This window comes from Grampus griseus, assembly GCF_964374135.1.
Source record: "Grampus griseus genome assembly, chromosome: 2".
NCBI classification, from domain to species: domain Eukaryota; kingdom Metazoa; phylum Chordata; class Mammalia; order Artiodactyla; family Delphinidae; genus Grampus; species Grampus griseus.
Genome location: NC_139018.1, coordinates 142,267,900 through 142,286,718, shown reverse-complemented (window position 1 = coordinate 142,286,718; position 18,819 = coordinate 142,267,900). Strand labels below are relative to the sequence as shown.

At 40.8% G+C, this 18,819-nt stretch overlaps 1 protein-coding gene across 1 annotated transcript in view; it reads right to left on the bottom strand.

Annotated features, from left to right (window-relative positions):
* Nucleotides 1-7,830: 7,830 nt before the first annotated feature.
* The window catches only part of ADAMTSL3 (ADAMTS like 3), a gene marked incomplete at its 3' end in the record, with an annotated part of 370,362 nt that continues 359,373 nt past the window's right edge, over nucleotides 7,831-18,819 (bottom strand). The window contains exons 27-29 of the mRNA XM_082647461.1: nucleotides 16,192-16,295; nucleotides 8,629-8,860; nucleotides 7,831-7,893 (exon numbers count right to left, since the gene is read on the bottom strand). Of these exons, the coding sequence (XP_082503587.1) occupies nucleotides 7,831-7,893; nucleotides 8,629-8,860; nucleotides 16,192-16,295 (399 nt within the window). The remainder of the gene's footprint in view (nucleotides 7,894-8,628; nucleotides 8,861-16,191; nucleotides 16,296-18,819) is intronic.

Sequence of the window (18,819 nt, the reverse complement as noted above, 5' to 3'; positions counted from 1 at the left end):
ATTTGTCAAAGAATATCTGCTCTTCCTACCTCTCAAAAGTTTTGCTCTGAGCATCAGGTCATGTGATACAACATAACGCACAAAGTAAAAGTGCTAACCAAAGGTCAGGGATTGTTACTAAGTCGCTCAATCTCTTTCTGTACCTGTTTCTCTGTTTTCAAATTAGGAGAATTACCTACTCAGCACTCACTTTCTGTCCTGTAGCAAGGATTGTAAAATAACGTAATCTGCTTCAAGCTTACGAGTAGTATGATTTGAGATGAGACTTGCCCTCTAAAGCTTCACAAGCACCCTAGAAGTTCTTACAGAGAATGGAGAGCTTGGATGGGGCGAATAATGTGGTTCGAATGACAGTACTTCCAAAAAGGAAAAACCATTTGCGAGAGTAGTTTAAGGAATGACTGACAGCTCTGAAGAAAATTTTCACGGTAACCTCAGGTAATTATGCACCTAATTGCTGCTCCCAGAATCAAGGTGCAGAAGAAGAATCAGGCTTGGTATGGGCACAATTATGTCCTCCTCCTCCAGTGTGAAGACAAATGCCAAGAAGGGAAGGAGGGAAGGAATGGTGCCATTAAGTGAAGTAGAAAGAACAGACTGCAATTATAAATGCTGAGACTTTCCTAATGAATTAAAATCTGAGTGGGTGTTTTTTCTTTGATCAATGATGCATTATGGGATAATATGATTTATTTTATCTTTTCAGTCTTTAGTAGCTTTAGAACTGTTTCAAAATATATACTTAACTGAGAACAAGTCCGTCAACATTTGGTTAAGATACTTTTCATTATGTGGAAGTAGTTTGTTTTTATTTACTTTCATATTAGAGAAAATTATGTTGAATTGATATATTAGTCATAGTAATAGAGCATCATTAAATGAATTTTCATGAAATCATTTCTGCAACAAATCTTCTCTGGAAAAGAGATCTTGTTAATAAAGTATTTTCCAGGATAAGCTCTACATAATTCTCACACACACACACAGAGTCACACAACATTTTAACAGCACTGGAAACTAGTAATATTTTAACTATTTAACTATCTGCCAGATTTAGAATGAATTTCCACTAAGCCAAACTTGGATAAATCGGATGAAGGAAGCAGGGCATTTGGAGACAAAATTTCCACCCCCACCCCATCCCATCTCCATCCTGTCTCCCTGCATGTCCTTGTTGTGGAGAATGAGACCACAGAATGAGACAGAAAGGCTTTGTAGTTTATAAACCCTGCAGGGACAACAACGCTAAGAGTGCACCCTAATGTACACCATGGACTTTGGGTGATTATGCTGTGTCAGTGTCAAGTCGCCCATTGTGACACAGGTACCCTCTGGTGCGGGCAATCAATAGTGGCAGGCTGTGCATCTGTGGGGGCAGGAGGTACAAGGTTACTCTCTGTACTCTCCATTCAATTTTGTTCTGAACCTAAAACTGCTCTAAAAATCAAAGAATATTAAAAACAAAGACTGCATGGCAGGAAGTAAGGAGGGGAGTGTTTAGCAGTCAGAGGTTGGGAAGCCCAGCCCCTGAATACATCAGATTTACAGACTTCCTTTCTAAGGCCCTCTCTGAGAATCGCTGTGTGAGAGGAGTCTGGTAATATGAAGCGAGGAGGAGACCTCTGAACATTCATCAGAGAAGGGGAAGGTGAACCTTGTCATCATAAGTTAGCAAACTTCAAAAAGGCTGTTTAAAAAGAGTGCTGCTGATGTACCTTTCAAAGGGTCACAGTGTCCAATAAAACATGAAGAAACGTCCATTTTGTTAAGACTTTAGCTTTTCTTCTCTCTCCACTCAGTGGTGTTTTACATGGATGGGCAGATTTTCACCCTATGTCACAGACCCAGGACTTTCACCAATGTCGCCCCTCCCCATCCTCCCCTTCAACAGGGCACACAGTTTGATAGCTGCCAGGGCTATCTCTCCATCATCTCCAATGTCCCCATCTATACTACTTTATTTGTAGCCATTATGGAACTATAATGACAAATGACACAGATTTGGAGCACCTGGAACACTCGTATGTCGTTAGTGGGAACAGCCACTTTGGAAAACAGTTTGCTAGTTTCTTATAAACATGTACATACCATATAAGCCAGCAAATCTACTCCTCGGTATTTATCAAAGAAGAATGAAAACTTAGTTTTACACAAAAGCCTGTATGTGAATGTTTATAGAATTGTATTCATAATCACCCCACGCTGGAAACAACCCCGAGGTCTTTTAACTGGAAAAATGATACACATCTATAGTATACCCATACGAAGCCAATTCAAGGAACAAACTATTGATTCACCCAATATCACGCATGAATCTTAAATGTCTTTTGGTCAGTGAAAGAAGCCTCAAAGGCCACATAATGTATGATCCCACTTGCATGAAACTCTGGAAAAGGTAAAATTATACGGACAGAAAATAAATAATTGCCAGGGGGTGGGGGGTGGAGAAATTATTGGCTACCAAGAATCAAGATAAGGGAATTTGGGAGGTGATGGAACCGTTATGTAAGAAACTGTGCTGATCGACAAACAACTCTCTGAATTTGTCAAAACTCTTGGAACTGTAAAGCACAGAGGCAATTTGACTGCATGTAAAATTATAAAAACTATCACCCAGGAGGTGGGGAGAAAGCAAGGAGGAATGCAGACTGTGACAAATGAGGATGACTGTACTACAAATGAATCACATAACCACACTGCAGGGGGTGGGAAGGAAGGGGATGACCTAAGTCACTCTGGAAGAGGGTTCTCACTGGACACCATAAGGCAGTAGACAAAAAGAATACTATACAAATACTGTACTCTACTTGGTAATTTCTTTTTTTCCTTTCACAGGGGTATGCGTTACCAGCTCTGAAACTACGTGTATAATAAGGCCAAACCAAGAAAATATATTGCAGATAATGAAAGCCAGGCTTCTCCCTGTCAGAGAAAGAAGTTTACAAACAAGAAAAAGGTATAGACTATAATAATGACCCTATGTGCTGGACTGGCATTCAAGGTTTCAGTATGAATGCATAGATACAGGAAAAAAAAGTGTGTGTGTGTGTGCGTGCACGTGTGTGCGTGCACATTCAAGGATTAGTGTATATGCAGTCAACTTTTTAACCCTCCCAATGGCCAAAGCTAGTATGCTTTCCCTTTTTTTTTTTTTTAACATCTTTATTGGGGAATAATTGCTCCACAATGGTGTGTTAGTTTCTGCCTTACAACAAAGCAAATCAGTTATACATATACATATGTTCCCATCTCTCTTCCCTCTTGCGTCTCCCTCCCTCCCACCCTCCCTATCCCACCCCTCCAGGCGGTCACAAAGCACCGAGCTGATATCTTTTTATCATAAATGGGTGTTGAATTTTGTCAAAACTTTTCTCTGCATCTATTGAGATGATCATATGGTTTTTCTCCTTCAATTTGTTAATATGGTTTATCACATTGATAGATTTGCGTATATTGAAGAATCCTTGCATTCCTGGAATAAACCCCACTTGATCATGGTGTATGATCCTTTTAATGTGCTATTGGATTCTGTTTGCTAGTATTTTGTTAAGGATTTTTGCATCTATGTTCATCAGTGATATTGGCCTGTAGTTTTCTTTCTTTGTGACATCCTTGTCTGGTTTTGATATTAAGGTGATGGTGGCCTAGTAGAATGAGATTGGGAGTGTTCCTCCCTCTGCTATATTTTGGAAGAGTTTGAGAAGGATAGGTGTTAGCTCTTCTCTAAATGTTTGATAGAATTTGCCTGTGAAGCCATCTGGTCCTGGGCTTTTGTTTGTTGGAAGATTTTTAATCACAGTTTCAATTTCAGTGCTTGTGATTGGTCTGTTCATATTTTCTATTTCTTCCTGATTCAGTCTTGGCAGGTTGTGCATTTCTAAGAATTTGTCCATAGCTAGTATGCTTTGAGCAACAAAGTCATGATAGTGTTGGATTTCAACCCCTAAATATATATCTATATATAGATATAGATATCTATATCTATAACTATAGATATCTAGATATATATGCATCCCCTGGAGTCCATGTGCATATACATAAAGTGAATAAATGGGGAAGAAGGGACAACTCTTTGCTTCCAAAGGATTCCAATTAGTAAAAGTAGACAGAGTGAAGAAAATAGAAGCTTACAATTAGAACATCTTCGTAATAATTGTTGTAGGCACAATCCACAGTGGATGCTAAAATTAAGGGGCAATACTTTAAGCAGCAGCAGAATATTTGCACAGTGTCAAAGTATTGTCTCTAAAATAAGTATTTATTAATTACAAAGAGAAAAATAGTCACGTAATAGACAAGAAACTTGGCAGAAACTACCTGAACCAAGGATCAAGTCACTTGTAATAGGACTTATTGACATATTGTTCCCCCTGACAGTATGCATTAAGAAGGGCAATAATGTATAACCTCACTCTCATCTTGAGAAAACACTAGATAACCCCAGCTCGAGAGACATTCTGTAAAACCTCTAGCCAGTGTCATGGTCAAAAGTGTCACGGTCATGAAAGACAAGAAATTTGAGGAAGCATCACACACTGGAGGAGGCTAGAGAGGCAAGGCAGCAAAACACAATGTGGGGTCCTGGATTAGAACTCGGGCAGAATAAAGGACAACAGTGGAAAAATGGTAAAATCCCAACATGTTGATATGTAAAAGACAGAATATTTGGGATTTCATCACTGTACATGAGAGTGGACCCAAGCCTTACATTAGTGTTTAGATTGTAAAATCTGGAGTTTTTTGGTGTCCTTGCATAGTTACTAAAGATTACAAAATATTTCAAACTGCCAAGAAAATAGAGGGGATTTCCTAGAAAAATTTATCTGAGTTGGAAATAAAGTTGTAACTTTTCCACTGTCCCAATAATGCTGTCCACTCCTTGTAACCTACGTAGGCCTTAGAGAAGGAAGGAAGAGAGGGAGGGAGGGAAGGAAGGGGAAAGAGGGAACGAGTCAAGGAGAGAAGGAGGAAGGGACAGAAGGAAGGAAAGAAAGAAAAGGAAAGAAGGAAGTACACTGTTGAGATATCTGAGGTGTCCCATTGCTTATCTTCTGTGTGGCTCGGCCTCATTAGGTTGACACAGTCTTACAAGTTACTGTAAAATGGTTGATTTTTGTCTTCATCAAGTGACCTTGGAAACTCCAAGGCCTGTAGCAAATGAAGGGGAATTTCAATTCCAGCACCACGGATGTTTTCTAGAGAGACTCACTGCTAATTTTGAAGCACTATACACTTGACCCTTGCACAGTGTGGGAGTCGGGGCGCCACCCTTCCCCGCCATGGAAAATCCACGTATAATGTGTAGTTGGCCCCCGTATCCGAGGTTCCACATCCACATATTCAACCAACCTTGGATAGTGCAGTATTTACTAGTCATAGAAATCTGTGTATAAGTGGACGCAAGCAGTTCAAACCCATCAACTGTATAAGAGAAGAAAGCTATTAAAAGCGGTTACTCACCAACCGCTGCTAAAAAGTCTCTCTGTGCAGACATCTCAAATCCATCGCTAACCTCCTCACAATAGCCAGAAATAAAAGTGTGCTAGTGCCTCCTGCTCTCCCAACTACCACCCACTTCCACACCTGCTTCAGGCTGTCCGTTTGGAACTTCTTGCCACTCTTTCCTGCCCTTGACATTCTTCTAGGTGTGATTCACAGGAAGTAAATGACTGGGGTGAGGCACTGAGAGTGAATCTCTGTGTGATCCGCTCTGAATCCTGTAACCCACACCCCAAAGACAGCCCAGGGCACTGAGCCCAGCAGGGTTGCTCCTGGACTCAGAGAGGCAGCCAAGGTGACCATACCCAAGGCCACCAAAACCCGAATGCAAATAAGTCACCTGCCTTTGTAAGGATGCCACTGAATAATCAAAGTACATTTATTTCTGAATTCCTAGTCAGGATTGTGAAAGAGAAATAGTAACTCTTAGGTGATAGAAACAGTAGTAAAATACAGTACACAGGAAGGTCATTTGAATGATAACAAGACAAAAGGTACAACAGCAAATGAAAATAGCAACTTTAAATACAAAGTGAAGCAGTTTAATAAGAAATTTTGTTAATCAGAAAAATACATGTCCCCTGTCTTTATTACATACTGTACAAAATAAAATATTGCACCTTTAAGTCATATAATAAATATATACAAAGAGTATTGTACAAATGATCTCTCTTTTAATTTAAAAAGCCTTCAACAATCAAGTGTGATTGATGATGAACAACTCACAGGCTGGTGTGTCCTCGTCACGTTCCCGCACCCATTCCCAACCACCAAACCCTCCACGTACAGTAGTGCTCATCCCAGTGTCAGTGAGGCTGCAGTTAGAACAAGAGACCTGGTGCTCAGGATGTGGCAGAGACTCAGCAAGCTTGTCCACAGACAAATCCAAAGCCAGAACGCACTGCTCACTTATGAGTGACCAGGGACTAGGGCCAGCACACCTGCTTCAGGTAACTTTGCTGCCGACAGCCTATAGGCAACATGCGCACAGGCAGCTGGGACCCCGAATAAAGAAGTATGACCACTTATTTGGGGTTGTGTGCCATCCAAAGCCATAACTGCTAGTATGTAAGGTAAGAGCCCCCTAACCAAATCAGCTTTAGAACTTACAATTAAATACTAGTTCCCAACTCCTTCCGCAGCAACATCTTCTCCAAACTTTACCTCCACCCTGACGCCGTCACTAATGCCAGCATTGGCACGATCCAAACCCAAACCAATTCTGACCTAACCCTAATCCATAAAGCCAACTCTAGCCTTAACAATAAGTGAACCTCCATTTCTCTCACCTAACCCAAGGCTAAAACTAAAATGAACCCTAAACTTAGTCACCAAATCCTAACTCTTAACTTCTCATCCTAACTGTACCTTCCAGCCTAATGCTAATTCGCTTTGGATTTACTGACAGATCAGTTCAAATTAAAAGTTATTTACTGTAAACAGCTCTTTTCAGCTATCATGTTTCATAGTTAGATTACTTTCTCATAATTTTTCCAAAATAAAAATCCTTAGGAATACTATCTTATGCATAAATTCGGTCTAACAAGGCTTTGGTTTTTCTGTTTGTGTGCAAGAGAATAGTGCTGAGAAAAATCTCATACACAGCTCTTAAAAGAACGCTTTGAATATACTTCAAAATCAGTAGAAGAGGTTAACTTTCCATCTCCTTTAATTTCCAAGATGCCTCATTTGGTCACAGATCGATTTCTGTAGTTGCAAAAATGGCAGCAATGTTTACTCAGTGTTCTCTAAGAGCAAGGAAAAGATGCCATTCCTCCAGGATGTCTGGATCAGTCAGGGTCACAAGCCTGTCCAGAGTGATTGTCTCCTTTTCACAGACTAAACGTAAGGGTCCATAAAAATGCCATTGGAGCCAACATCTTAACAACTACTGGCCAGAGCTTCTAAAATGTAAATGCCTTATAAACCTGTTGCAACCCTAAAACTGAGAGAAGTCATCAGTTGCCGTGTTTCTCAAGCCTTCAGGATGTCGTACTCTCTACTAGTCTATAAATCACAGGAAGAGGCAGCTCGTGACAATGCACAGGTGATCTTGGTGATTTCCTGATTAGAAGGACAGGACGAGGTCCCACGTGCAATGGTGTGCCTGCTACAGTATTTTATGTTAGTCCTGGAACATATCATTTAAAAGAGTTGGAATTAAAAACCGGCCATGGGGAAATGACAGTCCCAAATTTTAACAGTGGTGATTTGCATCGACTTCTGTCTGATTGTAGAATCTAGAGGGTTTTTTGGTAAAGAAATACGTGTCTTTGTGCCAGCTACATTGGGAAGAGAGCTTTTACATTTTGTTTCATCTTCCCAGTGGCATTAGGACCCCCTAAAAGTTTTATCCTTCTTTACACGACTGACAGCACCTTTGTTTGTAGAGGTCTAGCGAACACAAATTAAGATGCTTTACAAACGTACAGTAGTGAGTTGTGTCTGTGCAGCCTCCTGCAGAAAAAAAAAAAAAAAATATATATATATATATCCATTTAACACATAGCTCATTAGAGACCTAGTTTAAAAGGAAGTACATGATTTTATGAAAAGCAGAAACTGAGATTACAGGGGGAAGCGAAGAAGCTAGGCTTGGGTTAGGGCCACTGCTTGGCACTGGAGTCAGAAGTGCCCTGGACTCACTTCTTAGCTAGGCCATGTGGCTTCTCGATGCCCTCAGGGGACGTCACAGCCCTTCAGGCCACCTGCTCCTCCCAGTGCTGACAGCAGCACTAGCTTCTGGGGTGTCATGAACCCCAGGGAAAACTTATCAAAGCAATGGACCTCTCCCTAGAAAAATATATATGATTACATTTCCCACATAACTTCAGGGCATTTACACACCTGCCCAATCCCATCCAAGGAAGCCTTGTCTGAGGGGCTGAAACTCCAAGGCAGAAAGAGGCGGTGGAGAGGCTCGCAGTGCTTGTTAGAAGGCCACCGACCACCCTACTCAGTCAACTATTTTCTTCTCTAAAGGACACCAAGTTGCACCCACATCAAAGCAGCTAATCTCCTGATGTCCCAAGATACCACATCCGTTCAGAATGGCCCTGTGGACGAGACCCTGACAAGGTTGGCTCCATGCGGTCCGGTTTGCACAAGGCTTCGGGGTGGTTGCAATACCTGAGAGGGGTACGTACTATCACAGGAAGGCCCCAGGCAGTGCCGCCAGGAAGAGGGTTTCTTTCCCGGCTCACAGCGTCTCTCAGCCACCGTCTTGCAGCTCCTCGTGTGGACACAGTCCACCTTCCTAGACTGGAAGCCCTGACCACAGGCTGACGTACAGGGCCTCCAAGGGCCTGCGTGCCAACATGTGTCACAAGCCCGCGACGAGCAGTTCCTCCAAAAGGTGGGTCTGAAATGAGAAAAACAAACAAAAAGGTGGACAATGGGAGAAAGTGGGGTGTCACTTCTTGCTGGGATCAAGCCTTTTACTGTACTGTACTTTCAGTATAGCAAAGGCTAGACAATTACGACCTTATTCAACAGGAAACTCATCTGCATTGTTCCTGGCTGACTAAGCAAAGTGGTGGAGGAATCACAACCTCAATAGAGGCAAGCAAACCATGTGTTTCCGTGAACCTCTGGCACCACGTCAAGGCACACACCTCAAAAGACACACTCTCCTGATGAGCTGGAGCAGATCGATTTAAGGAAGAGAAGAAAGACACATTTGTTAACAAACTGTAAGCTCCGTTTATATAAGCACTTGAAATATATTCTGGTATGAGTATGAATTTGTTTGTGAGCAACCTTCTCTGCTAAGAGGAGTGCTCTAGTTTACATTTAGGACACACTATATAACTCGTAGTGAGAGCTAAAAAAGACCTTTTGGGAAGAGGGATCTCTTTCTAGCCTCCTTACTCTTTAAAACAGAATAGAAAGTTAATGCCCTCTGTTTTGTTGTTGTCAAAAAGGGTCCACTGTATGTGTATATTTATTTGACAACCATGTGCCAGAGAATTTTCCAAATACTTTACATAGATTGACTCCTTTAATCCTCACAACTACCCTACACAGTAGCTACTTAATTTTTTTAATTGAAGTATCGTTGATTTACAATATTATATTAGCTTCAGGTGTACAACATAGTGATTCAATATTTTTATACTTTATACTCCATTTAAAGTTATTATAAAATACTGACTATATTCCCTATGCTGTGCATTACATCCTTGTACCTTATTTATTTTATACCAACTGGTTGACACCTCTCAGTCTCTTAGCCCTGTCTTGCCCATCCTCCATGCCTTTCCCCCGCTGGGTAACCACTAGTTTGTCTCTGTATCTATGAGTCTGTTTCTGTTATAGTCATTCGTTTTATTTTTTAGATTCCACATATAAGTGACAGCATATGTATGATATTTGTCTTTCTCTGTCTGACTTTCTTCCCTAAGCATATATACACTCCAGGTCTATACATGTTGTTGCAAATGGCAAAATCTCATTCTTTATGGCTGAGTAATATTTCACTGTATATGTACCACATCTCCTTTATCCATTCATCTGTTGATGGCTACTTAAGTTGTTTCCATATCTTTCCATATCTATTATGGAAAGATATGGAAAGCCGCTCCGTGGCATGTGGGATCTTCCCGGACCGGGGCACGAACCCATGTCCCCTGCATCGGCAGGTGGACTCTCAACCACTGTGCCACCGGGGAAGCCCAATCTTTTTGAATTTGTGTTTTCATTTTCTTCAGGTTTATACCCAGGAGTGGAATTGCTATATCATCTGGTAGTTCTCTTTTTACCTTTTTAAGGAATCTCTATACTGTTTTCCATAGCAGCCGCACTAACTGACATTCCCACTAACAGTGTACAAGTGTTCCCTTTTCCCATCCTCAGCAGCATTTATTATTTGTTGTCTTTTTGACAACAGATATTCTGACAGGTGTGAGGTGATATTTCATTCTGGTTTTGATATGCATTTCCCTGATGATTAGTGATGTTCAGCACCTTTTCATGTGCCTGTTGAATGCCCTCTGATTTTTGAACAGATATTTACCCTGAAGGGTGAGCCACCTTAGTGGACCCACTTTGGGGTATCTGCTCTTGTTCCCTCGGGCAGGGTTCCTGGAACTGATGTACTTGTACCACATGAGAATGTCTCCCCATCCCCTAAGATGACTGGAAGAGGGCCCTAACCTGAGCTGGTTCAATCACTGTCTTTCTCCCAGGAACTTGGAAGTTGCTGGAACAAGACATATAAACCTGAAGGCTGGAGTAGTGGTGGCCATACTCTGCCACATGGGCCAGAGAAGTAGAATAAAATAACATTCAGAAAGAACAAAGAATGAAGCAGAAACACACAGAGCTGCAGAACTGAGAGGAGAAATTACTCCTCATTTCTTGGTTACAGTCCTTCCTGAGGTCTCACAGCATTATCCCTTTGGATCGAGACATTTTTGTGTTCCTATAAAAGGCTCCCTATCAGCGCACATAATCCATAAGGAGTGTTGAAACACCACTGGAAATGTAATAAGGTGGAGAAAATTCTGATCACCTGAACTTCTCTAAGAGACTATTACACATAGTTGGAAGCAATACTTTGATTAGCCAGTAGGGGGAGACTCTATCAAAGGGTTTACTTAATACTGTCCCATCAAACTGTTTATAAGATTTGTAAGAGGAAAAGGGATGAGGGTGTCCTGTTAACTGCAGGGTTTTTGTTTTCTCCAGTGGGTATGAAGCTTAGGGGGCCAAAAGTTGAGTTGCTTTGGACAAGAGGGCAGAGACTGAGTACTCTTCAGCCATCCCCTATGCAGAGATCAGCTTTTCTACTGAAAACAGTTGAACAAATATTCCAAGGATACTCAAAGAAGACATTTTAGAAGATACCAAATTGTTCTGAGAATAGTGGTCCTATCTTAATAAGAACTCTCCCACCCTCTTTGTATAACTCATTCCAAGTTGACTTTTGTTGTTTCCAGCCCAAAGGACCTTAACTAATACAGCCTCTTTTTCTGGTTTGTTAGAAGACAAACCCTTGGAAGGGCCAGTGGGAAGTCAGAAGAAACTATTTAGCTTCCTAAATATGAAAGGTGAGGGGGACGCAAGGAGCTAGAGACCAAGGCAGATGCTGAAACCCAAGAGGCTGGTCATTGAGGACCCAGTAAAAGAATGCAAGATCGGTCCAGCAGAGAGCATCACTTCCTTCCGGGCAGGGATGGGACTGGGGATGGGGATGCCTGAGCTAGGGGGACACAGTCTGGGCACCAACACTGTGCACACAATTGGAACTCGTGTTTTTCTATGCAAAACATGAAAGTAGAAATGGCAGCAGAAATCATAACAGTAACCCTGTTTCTACTAGTCTGTCTTAATTTCTCATTCCTATTCAGTCCAGCTCTGCTCCTACCTCAAATAACCCGTTTCATCATCAGCCAGATGGAACTACTGATTCTGTAGGGCAGTAGATTTCAAGTCTGGCTTACTATCAGAGGTATGCAGGCAGCTTTAAAAAGACATAGATTAGGAAAGAATTAAAAACAAAAGACAAACAAACGAACAAAAGAGGTACAGACTGGCAGGTTCCACTCCTCCCCAAGATTCTAATTCATTAAGTCCCAGCTGAGGCCCAAGAATCTTTAAAGAAACTTCCCAGGGAATTCTGACTCATGGCTGAGGTTAGGAATTACCTCTTTGGGGAACAAACTCTCTGGGTCCTCCAGCACGTCCTCAGATCCCTGTGTTGTCTTCTTGCCATAATGTGGGCTAGTTTACCCTGATAATTCTCACTCCCTTTATAACTCTTTTCAGTGGAAGCCACACCTCCCAAACCCTTCCCAGGGCCAATAATAGAGGCTAGCAGATGACCTGCTCACCACTGATTCTCTACCAGTGGCCACTAACAATGTTACTCCTTGTAACACACCCTCTAATATTTACTGAGGCCGTGCTATGGCAACTGGGGGTCTCCAGCCCACCCACTGCATTGTAAAGTGAGATCTAGTACCTCACCTACCTTCAGCGAGCTCACAGGAAGCATGCCCAGTCAGCAGAAGAGGTCTGTAGGGGGAAATGAGGCCAGAAAACTGCAAAAGAGACCCAGAGAAGCTCTCTAAAGTAACCTAGTCCTTCTTCCATAAACCACCAGATATTTGGGGAAAACTAACAGCATGAAAGAAAAGTACTAGGACACTAGTACTAAAAGCTGAACAGCCAACCCTGGAGGAAGCAGAAACAATAGAGAAAATGAAAGGCAACTTTACTCTTTTCCCCCTTCAGGTCTAGGAATTTTTCTTCTATTACTTCTTTTATGTCTACCCTTTCAGTTCATTTCCATATCTCTTTCTCTAAAACCCCACTTAATCAGATATCCTCGTGATAGATCCTTCCATGCTTTTATCCTTTCTATTCTATTTTTTGCTTCTTGTTTTGGTTGGAAAGTTCATGGCGTATCCGAGGGACTGAAAGAAGGACAGTGGCTGGAAGAGTGAGACAGACTGAGGTCTCGAATGAGGGTGTGCAGGGAAGTAGGACTTGACCGTGCAATATTTTATAGGGCACACTGTGGATTTTAGTCAACCTTTTCCCTAAGAGCAAGTGAAGCCTCTAAAGTGATGTTAATCTAGCAGGGAGACGGGGTGTGGTGGTGGTATGATCAGATTTGCATTTTGGAAAAGATTACTCTGGCTGCAGTGGGGAGACTGGGTTGGAAAGGAGCATGGATGGGTGGAGGGAGACCAGTTGGATGGCTTGGCCAGGGGTGATGGTGGTAAAGATGGAAAAAGGTGGATGGGTTGGAGAAAAAATACAAAGAGCCAAAAGTTATATAAAAAGTAACCAGAAAAGTACAAATTACAATAAGATATTTCATCCATCAGATTGGCAAAATTTTTAAAATACTGAAAAACCTATATAAAGTTGATGAAAAGGGGGACTCTCATATACTGTTGGTGTAGACATTTTGATGGTTATTTAGTAGTGTCCAAATGAGCATGTCTGTCAATTCAAGTCCATGTCTAAAATGTATCCCATAAGAATATTACCCTTTGTGCATAAAGATGTTCCGGATGTTTACCGCAGCATTTGTTTGTAATAGCAAAAAAATTGGAAACAATCAAATGTCCATTAGAAATGGAGTGAGGTAATATTAAGTACAACAATTCAAAAGAATAAAGTGACTCATGTACTTGGATGGGAAATAGCTCTATAATGTATTGATAAGCAGAAAAAACAAGTTTCAGAAAAATATATCCAGTATGTTATAAAGAAAGCTCAAACCACGTAGGTGTTTGTAATATAAATATATCTTTGAGCATGCAAAGTAAAATATCTGGGATGATACCTATCAATCTGTGTGTGGTCTCCATCTTCCGAACAAAATTGGAAACTGGGTTTTCTGTTGAGAATAAGGGCAGCTGTTCCAGACATTTTCCATTTGAGGAGAATGGTTCTGGCTGGAATTGTTTTGGGAATAGGAAATGCAGCTGACCCTACACTGCCAAACCTTACTGAAGGCTCAAAATAGAAACAGAGCCAGTTGTCAAGGTCATCTCATTTTCTCCAGCAAGACTCAGGATGTGGAGGAGGAAGGAAGAGCTATAGAGTGAGCATCTTCTATGACCAAGGCTGCTTAAGTGCTTCACACTAAACCAATTAATCAAAGCTTCCCCCAAACAAGATAACCTACAGACTAGGAGAAAATATTTGCAAATGATGCGACCGACAAGGGCTTGATTTCCAAGATAAAGTAAGAGCTCACACAGCTCAACAACAACAACAAAAAAACCAGAAAACCCTATCCAAAAATGGGCAGAAGACCTAAACAGACGTTTGTCCAAAGAAGAAATACAGATAGCCAATAGGCACATGAAAAGATGCTCAGCATCGCTAATTATTAGAGAAATGCAAATCAAAACTATAATGAGGTACCACCTCACACCAGTCAGGATGGCCATCATTAAAACGTCTACAAATACTAAATGCTGGAGAGGGTGCAGAGAAAAGGGAACCCTCTTACCCTGTTCGTGGGAGTGTAAGGTGGTGCAGCCATTGTGGAAGACAGTACGGAGCTTCCTTAGAAAACTAAAAATAGAATTACCATGTGATCCAGCAATCCTACTCGCAGGCATATATGCGGAGAAAACTATAATTCAAAAAGATACATGCACCCAATAGCCAAGACATGGAAACAACCTAAGTGTCCACTGACAGATGAATGGATAAAGAAGATGTGGTACCTATATACAATGGAATACTACACAGCCATAAAAAGAATGAAATCATGCCATTTGCAGCAACATGGATGCAACAAGAGATTATCATACTAAGTGAAGTAAGTCAGAAAGAGAAAGACAAATACCATACGATATCACTTATGTGTGGAATCTAAAATATGACACAGGGCTTCCCTGGTGGCGCAGTGGTTGAGAGTCCGCCTGCCGATGCAGGGGACACGGGTTCGTGCCCCGGTCCAGGAAGATCCCACATGCTGCGGAGTGGCTGGGCCCGTGAGCCATGGCCGCTGAGCCTGCGTGTCTGGAGCCTGTGCTCCGCAACGGGAGAGGCCACAACAGTGAGAGGCCCGTGTACCGCCAAAAAATAAAATAAGATAAAGTAAAATAAAATACGACACAAATGAACCTGTCTTTCAAACAGAAACAGAATCACGGACATAAGAGAGTAGGCTGGTGGTTGCCAAGGGGGAGGAGGTTGAGGGAGGGATGGAGTGGAAGGCTGTTGTGAACAGATGTAAGTTTTTATATATAATGGATAGACAGTAAGGTCCTACTGTATAGCACAGAGAACTATATTCAATATTCTATGATAAGCCATAATGGAAAAGACTATTTAAAAAAAAGAATGTCTATATGTGTATAACTGAATCACTTTGCTGTACAGCAGAAATTAATACAACATTGTAAATCAACTCTACTTCAATTAAAAAAAAAAAACCTAGCATAATTTCGCACCGACAATAATACCCCATTGTGCAGACTAGGAGGTTAGGTAGTCCAAGGTTACACAAGAAGAGAGTGGTAGAACTCCAAATTTCCCCATTAGTGTGCCCTCTTGGCTTTCTCCTCACTTTCTCTGGCTGGAGCACGCTCCTCTGGGGTAGTGGAGTCGCCAGACGGAAGGGGTCTGGGTGACCTCTGAGTGACCTCAGGGAACAAAGTTCTTCTACCCCTAAATCATCTATCAGCTCAGACTTTTATAAAAGAAGGAAGCATTTTTTTTCTTGTGTAAGCCCCTTAACAAGATAAAAGTTAATTTTATTCTCTGCTAAAGTAAATTTTATTCTCTGCTAATAACGTTGGATGTTATTCTGTGCCAACGTCCTAATCAAACAGTTTCTAAACAAAGGAATAATGTAGTTCATAGAAAACACTAGGTTACAGATTTAATCTGTAAGCCTAAATGAAATATTATTAGGCTTCATCAACTTTGTATATAGAGGGAAAAACACCTGTCTATTCTCAATGCTACTTTTTCCTTTCTCTTTGGGGTGTCTCTATATGTTGAACATCCAAATAATTTGTGATGATAAATAGTACATGTTAATGAGTATTTTGGTATAATACATACTATTGAGGATGGCACCATGAGAAATCATAATTTAGTAGGAACTGTCCATTATGAGAGGTGGTATAGAGGACAGATGATGCCACTTTCAGGCGGTCATAGTCACTACTGAGGTGGCAGAGGTTGTGTGCTGCCCTAGGGCGGGGCCGGTACCTCCTGTCATCACAGCCGGACTCAGAACGGTTGGGGTGTTGACAAATTATATGATGCTGCTGCTGCTGCATCCTCACAGCGCGACCCAGGCAACGTCCAGGACACTGGAACAAAAGCACAATGCAGTATAAACAACACTGGGAGCTCATGCATGCTGGGGTTCCAAAACCATGTGCTGCGGCAGCATTGCTAAGGACTAGCTACAGGGGATCAGCTGTACCCGAGGGAAGTTAGGGAGGATGTAAGCCCAGCTCTAAGGACCAGACAGCCCTCCTTTAGAGCCAGAAGTTTCCTTTCCTCTTTTCCCCCAGAAACTTAGACCACCTCTGGGCAGAAGGGGAAAGGACAGGGCCAATCTGTAATTGACCAGGCTTAGGTTCAGAAATGACTATGCTTAAAACCATAAGCCATGGGCAAGTTTGGATTTTCCTGCTCAGAGCAAAAATGAAGGCTATGTGTTGAGGTGAGTTTAATTACAGAAAAAAATATTTTGACATGCAGTTCTTAAATTTTTCTGTACTCATAACACCTATTAATTTTTCTTGTAATTTGTTTTATGCTTGAAAAGGTCTTTCCCATCCTGGTAGTTCTAGTCCAGTTTAATTACTTTTACACTGAGCACTTTAATCAAGTCAGAATTTATTCTGATGTACGCCGTGAGTTTGGGCTCTCATTTTACTTGTTTTTCTTACATTAGTTGACCAATTTCCCTCATACAATCTTTTTTTTTTCCTAACAACAATATTGTGATATAATTCACATACTGTACAAGTCACTGTTTAACGTATACAATTTAATGGTTTTTAGAGTTGTGCAACCATCACCACAATCAATTTTAAGACATTATCACCATCCCCAAAAGAAACCCTGTACCCTTTATCATCTACTCCCAATTCCTCCCATGGCCTCTCCCCCTCAGGCCTAGACAACTGTTCAACTACATTTTTCTCTAGAGATTTACCTATTGTAGACACTTCATATAAATAGAATCATACAATATGTGGTCTTTTGTGTCTACCTTCCCTCCCTGACCATAATGTCTTTAAGGTTCATCACCTTGTAATACATATTAGTTTATTCTTTTTAATGGCCAGATGATATTCCATTGTACAAATACACCACATTTATCTATCTGTCAGTTATTTCTAATTTTTGGAGTTTTATTATGGGTTTGACTTGAGTTATTCCCACTCTTTGGTTCTTATAAATAATGCTGCTATGAACATTCATGTACAGGTTTTTCTGTGAACCTGTTTTCATTTCTCTTCGGTACATACCTAGGAGTAGAATTACTGGGTCATATGGTAACCCATACATTTAACCTTTTGAAGAACTGTCAGACTGTTTTCCAAAGTGGCTAGACCATTTTTCATTCCCGCTTGCGAAGTATTAAGGTTCCAATTTCTCCATGTCCTCATCAACACTTACTACTATCTCTCTTTGTGATTAGCATTTCCCTAATGACTAATGATGCTAAGTTTCTTTTCCTGTTCTTATTGGCCGTTTGTAAGTCTTTATTGGAGAAATGTCTATTCAGATCCTTTTCAATATTTTAATTAGTTTATTTGTGTTTTTATTATTGAGTTTGAGTGTTCTTTATATATTTTAGAAACAAGTTCCCTTTCACATATATGATTTTAAAATACTTTCTCCCACTCTGTGGGCTGTCCACTTTCTTGATCATGTCCTTCGTAGCAAAAAAAGTTTTTAATTTTGATGTGGTACAATTTATTTTTGTTGTTGTTGTGGCTTATGTTTTGGTGTCATATCTAAGAAACCATCTCCTAATCCAAAGCATGAAGATTTATGGCTAAATTTTCTTCCAGGAGCTTTATAGTTTAGGTCTCTGATAAATTTTGACTTAATTTTTTGTATATTGTAGGCTAGGAATTCAGGTTCTTTCTTTTGTATGTGGCTATTCAGTTGTCCTGCACCGTTTGTTGAGGAGATTATTCTTTCCCCATTGAATGGTCTTGTCACCTTTGCAGAAAATCAGTTGACATAGATACATGGATTTATCTCCAGACTTTCAACTCTCTTTCATCAGTCTATGTGTCTACGCTATGCGAGTACCACACTCTCATGATTATTACAGTTTTGTAGTAAGTTTTGAAACTGAGAAGTCTGAGCCCTCCAACTTTGTTCTTTTTCTAGATTGTTTTGGCTATTCTGGGCCCTTTATATTTCCATATGAATTTTAGGATCAGCTTGTCAATTTCTGCAAAGAAGCTGGGATTTTGAAAGGGATTGTGTTGAATCTGTAGATCAACTTGGGGAGTGCTGTCATCTGAATAACATTAAGTCTTTTGATACATAAATATAGGATGTCTTTTCATTTATTTAGATCTTCTTTAATGTCTGGGGGGGAAAAACGTTCTGTAGTTTTATACTATTTTTTTTTGAACTATTCTTCCCTCTATGATGAGCTGCCTTTGAACTTTAAACTCATTTTACATGGGTCTGTTTCTGTTCTCTAATTATATTCCATGACTCACGTCTATTCCTCTACTAATGCTGCACTATTTTACTACAAGAGCTTTGCGGCACGCTTTGACATCAGATAAGGAAAGTCTTTCTATACCTCTAGTAATTTGCTTTTCTAAAAATTTCTTGTCCTCACTCATTCTC